We start from the raw sequence: 5534 nt of genomic DNA, 5'->3' as shown, positions 1-5534 counted from the left end.
ACCCAAACTTAGAGCATATGCAGAGGAAGAGTTTAGCCCCTTTCACACATACAGTCTTCACTGGTGAATTACTGTTAAGAGATCATGTGTGAACACGACCTTTTCAAAAATCCCGGTAAATTTGTTCTGGCGATCATATCGTTCTTATGGAGAAGGCTTGATTACTCTGAGCGGTTTACAAAGCTCCGCTGCTTTTTTAAAAGCTTTTCTATGTAAATATGCGCTAGATGGAAATCTTTGACCACTGCGCCTCGCAGCTTTTCCAATGTGTCGCGCTCGAGACCATGACCATGAATATCAACTAAAATGCACTTTTAACATAACATCTCACCACTTGTAGTACACTTGAACCATCTTTCATACACTAGTACACTCAAGTATACTACAAGTGGTGACTAAATACATTTTTAAATACAGAGATAGTATGTTTAAAACACATTTTAGTTCATATTCATGTCTCAAAATAGCACAGTTGAGTACACTTAGATGATCTTAAGTTAATCTTAAGTACTACTAAAGCATAATTTTCAGTATATTAAGTACAAAACTAGAGCGTGAAAATAGAGCACTTTAAGTACATTGTGGAAGTGCACTTGTTTTTCTCCTGGGATTTTGAGAAAAAGTCAGAAAAAACAAGAAATGTCAGAATTGTGAGATGCAAACTTCAAATTACAAGAAAAAAAATTGCAATTGTAAACAAAATTATAGAATAGAAATCAGAATTGTGAGAACTCAGAATAACTCAGAATTATGAGGAAAAAATTTGAATTGCAAGAATTGCTCAAAAGTTACGAGAAAAGTCAATTGCAAGACGTAAACTCGGAATTACAAGAAAAAGGCAGAATTGTAAGATATAAACTCATAATTATGAAAAAGGCAGAATTGTGAGATGTAAATGCATTTATTACAGCTCAAATAATAGTACAAAAGCATATATTTCATTTGTACAGCACTCAAATGGAGTCGAAACAAGAGGTTTAACGGCAGTAAGGCCACAAACAGAGAAACAACTGAGCGACTAACGACTGTGCTGCATAACGAACATGATGAAGGATGACTGAACTCGGTTACTCTGTCCTTCACGAGCCGTTCAGTCCTCCGAGCTGGTGTGAATGCGGAGCGGTCAGTGCTAGTTTGGGCACAAACGGCCAGGTATGGTCAGATTTACTCATGCATAATGTGTGTAACGGATCGCCAGAATAACCCAGCAGACAATAAAAGACTAGCATGTGAATGAAGCCTCAGGAAACGTGCTAGTGCTCATCGTGATTCAGGGCTAATCCTCAACCACACAGCTCGTCTAATTAACTCAAATCATAACAGTTTATTAAAGTTGAACAGAAATGACATTTTGGCCCTATGAAATCAGTTTTATTTACTTTCAATTTTATGATTTTCTTTTTAAAATTTTCCAGGATTCCATTTCAGTTTTAGTAATAATAAAGTAGTGCTTAAAAAGCACGTCTAATTCCTTGACATTTAAATTTAATAAGCAACAATTTATTATAAGTTTAACAAAAATGTTATTTATTCTTCTCAGTCCCAAATTTAGTTTTCCTTTATAATTATCCGAGTCCATTTTAATGGCTTACTTAAATGTTTGTAATAACATTTTAACAGTCTAATAACGCATTAACATATTTACACAATAGTGCCCTATGAAATCTATTATTTTCCGTTCTCCAGAAAATCTCTGTTGTCTTGATTCTTCTGGATTTATGATTTAATGCGAATTTATTATTGGTGGCGAGCAAATAACGGCATAAAGCCTTTACTTTTTAAAAAGAATAATTAAATTGTCAATGTTTCATCCCTCCAGACACTTTAAAAGACTAATTAAATGATCAAAAATGAAAACGTAATTGTTTTTCACTTCTGGCTTCAAAACACAGGTTTGCTAAAAATGGTGCGATGCTCCTTTAAAAGTGTTAATAAACTCTTCTTACTTTAAGAAGCTCACTGTACAGTGGTCATAACTGCTCGGTGTTCTCAACAGTCATTGGTCGGCGAGGCTGTGGATCCTACGCAGTGATTGGCTGAGCCGCTCAATAAGGCACTGTGTGAGACGTTACAGTCGGAAGTCCTCAGGAATACACGGTGTGTTAGGTGGGGTGTCCGGACAGAAAGCCCGTCTGGTGTGTGCTGGAGAAGATGGACATGAAGCGGTCGTCATCGATGGAGCTGAGCACCTCCAGGTCGTCCAGGACAGCCGCGCTCTCGCTCTGGAGGAGGCTGGGAGGGAAGGACATCCAGGCGGAGCCGCTCTGGCCCAGCAGCGCCTGGAACTCCTCGGTGTTGATGCTGTCCACATCGGAGCAGCTGGGGAAGGCGTCCTGCGGGGCGCTCGGGGGCTCTGCCGGGATGAAGCTGCTCGGGGGGACGTCCTGCAGGTCCGACAGGTTCACCGTGGAGAAGACCGGAGGCTTGGGCTGGGAGTCCACCGTCACACTCTGCAGGAGCTTCCACGGGTCGCCGCTGCAGCTGGAGCTCGGCGGATCCAGTCTGAGCGGACTCTGAGCGAACAGCTGCCCCGGGCCAGGAGTGAAGAACGAGGACACACCTGCAGACGCCGCTGAGACACACAGAGAGAGACGCGCTTTACACGCTACAGCTGCAGCACTACACCAGTCACGAGATACAACTATTTGAAAATCTGGAATCTGAGGGTGCAAAAAAATCTAAATATTGAGAAAATCATCTTTAAAGTTGTTCAAATGAAGTTCTTAGCAATGCATATTACTAATCAAAAATTAAGTTTTGATATATTTACGGTAGGTAATTTACAAAATATCTTCATGGAACATGATCTTTACTTAATATCCTAATGATTTTTGGCATAAAAGAGAAATGTATAATTTTGACCCATACGATGTATTGTTGGCTATTGCTACAAATATACCCCAGCGACTTAACACTGGGTGACGGGTGGAAATTATTTTCTGTGTCATCAACATTATGCCACAAATGCTGTTGGAAATAACCCAATTCCTTAGTAGTGCTTTTCACAACCAGCTTTACAGAAAAAAAAATTACGTTAAAGGAATAGTTCACCCCAAAAACAAAATGTGTTCACCCTCAGTTCATCCGAGATCAGGATGAGTTTGTTTCTTCATCAGGTTTGTAGAAATGTAGCACTGCATCAGTGTCTCAGCAATGGATGCTCTGCAGTGAATGGGTGCCGTGCATTTCTACAAACCTGATGAAGAAACAAACTCATCCTGATCTCGGATGGACTGAGGGTGAACACATTTTCAGCACATGCTCATTTTTAACTATTTCTGTAACTCCTAATCATCCACATTAATCAGTTTAGATCTGGATAACTGGTCACCTGCTGGGAGGCTGCTGGCTGCTGTGGGTTTAGAGACGCCTAGTGTTCGTTTAGCGGTACTAAACAGCCGTCTGTCTGCAGGCATGGAGGATCCTGCACATAAAACACACACACTGATCATTACCCAGAGCTCTGTGTGTTCAGTAGCAAGCTGAGCTGACACACTCACTCACTCACACACACACACACACACACACACTCATGTTGTGTATTCATCACGTTATGGGGACATGATTTATTAGCTTGTTTACCCGTGGGGACCTCAATTTAGGTCCCCACCATGACATGAGTCCCCATGAGTCTGTGTGTATTCAGGTTTAAGTCCCCACCAGGATATATAAACCAGTACACACACACACACACACACACACACTCTCACCTCACACTCACACACACTCTCACTCTCTCACACACACACACACTGACAGACACTCTCTCTCTCTCACACACACACTGACAGACACTCTCTCTCTCTCTCACACACACACACACTCACAGACACTCTCTCTCTCACACACACACACTCACAGACACTCTCTCTCTCTCTCACACACACACACACCTGTGATGATGCTGCTCAGTTTGAGGTTCTGCAGCATCCCCTCTGTTCTCTTGCGCTTCTCCATCAGTCGGTGCTCATCTGCACAGAACAAACAATATATCAGATCACGACTCTTCAGAAATATCACGATTCACGGTTTCATCACCATTCTTTGTCATGTTGGTTTGCCAGCAGTACAGCCAAACTAATTTCCCTGTTATAAAGACAAAGCCTTTCAAGGTAACAAAATATTTAAAAAAAAAAAAAGGCAGATATTTAGGTCAAAGTGGGCGAAGATAAAAAAATATTTGTCATTATTTTATCTTCGTTATTAAAAAATAAGAACAAATATACACATTACAACTACACTAAAACAACCAGTGCTTTATTCTCAGGTACAGCAGGTGTATTTAGCAGAAGCATTCAAGAAACTCAATCAACAAATATAAAATAAAACACTATATAGACTGATTCCTAAAGCAACTGTATTAACGTTCTTCAGTCAAGAGTAGTGAGCGATTTCTCTCTTTGGGTTTTGTTGTTTTATTAACATTAAAGGAATGGTATAAATAATTTTTATACTACCATTTACTCTCTCAATTTCTCTTAATTTTGTTCTTGTGCCGAACACAAAAGAGGATATTTTGGTACAAACAGCTGCTGGTCCCCAGTGACTTCCACAGTATTTTTCCTAAATTCAGTGTGGACCAGCAGCTGTTTGGTTACCCACATTCTCCAAAATATCCTCTTTTGTGTTCGGCACAAGAACGAAATTAACACAGGATTGGGACAACATGAGAGTGAGTAAATAATGACAGAAATTATATTTTAGGGTGAACTATCGCTTTAATGACAGTCGGCAGCATGTTCAGTGCTGTCCCTTTAAGAGCTGCACGCATCTAATATACAGACACGCATCCGTTTCTCTCTCAACTGCTTACTTTCATTTTAGACATAACCTACTGAGTCTATATGTAAGCCTTGTGTGTTTTAACAGTATTAGCGCTAAAGATAACTTAGTCCAGTGATCAGGCGCTGTTTGACAGGCTTTACTGCTCAGAGAAAGCGCAGGTCAGAACAGCGTGCGAATGACTAGGCTCTAAAGCAGATGATGTAGTTTTGAGGTTGTGAATAAGTGAGAGTAACTCTAGCGCAGACATCTGAAGTGAATGCATGTGATTCGGTGATATTTCTCTGAACCGTGCAGGCGTTGAGAGGCTGGTGTGTGTCTCACCCGGGTCTGCAGGCAGGTACTGGAAGTCCAGCGGCTCGCTGAGCTCGCGGTCAGACGGCCTGCGCAGCTGCATCTTCACACGCACCGGCTCCGTCAGGTTAGCGTCGCGGTACGGAGGCGTGCGCAACACGATAGCCACCTGCCGGTGAACATCAGCCTGAGAGAACGAGCCCTTGCTCTCCCACGAGTCCTGGAAGAAACGCACCTCGATGTCCTCTTGAGCACAGACAGAGGCAAACACGTCACTTACAAACAGACACTTACTGGAAGAACACAAGCAGGGAATAATAACAATTTACTTCATTTCAGGTGGATGCCAAGGCATCAATACTCTCTCTTTTAGTTTAACTTGAAGAACTAAAATAACTAAAACTGATATGTGACCCTGGAGCACAAAACCAGTCATAAGGGTCAGTTTTTAGAAATTG

General features: G+C 41.4%; 1 protein-coding gene across 1 annotated transcript in view; it reads right to left on the bottom strand.

Annotated features, from left to right (window-relative positions):
• Positions 1–1781: 1781 nt before the first annotated feature.
• The window catches only part of LOC107714883 (transcription factor p65-like), a 13461-nt gene continuing 9708 nt past the window's right edge, over positions 1782–5534 (bottom strand). The window contains exons 7-10 of the mRNA XM_016520876.1: positions 5107–5322; positions 3894–3971; positions 3332–3424; positions 1782–2572 (exon numbers count right to left, since the gene is read on the bottom strand). Of these exons, the coding sequence (XP_016376362.1) occupies positions 2103–2572; positions 3332–3424; positions 3894–3971; positions 5107–5322 (857 nt within the window). The 3' untranslated portion in view covers positions 1782–2102. The remainder of the gene's footprint in view (positions 2573–3331; positions 3425–3893; positions 3972–5106; positions 5323–5534) is intronic.

The sequence above is a fragment of the Sinocyclocheilus rhinocerous genome, unplaced genomic scaffold (genome assembly GCF_001515625.1).
Source record: "Sinocyclocheilus rhinocerous isolate Xijiao unplaced genomic scaffold, SAMN03320098_v1.1 scaffold1892, whole genome shotgun sequence".
Lineage (NCBI taxonomy): Eukaryota > Metazoa > Chordata > Actinopteri > Cypriniformes > Cyprinidae > Sinocyclocheilus > Sinocyclocheilus rhinocerous.
Note: the sequence above shows the minus strand (reverse complement) of the source record. Positions and strands in the feature narration are given on the sequence as shown.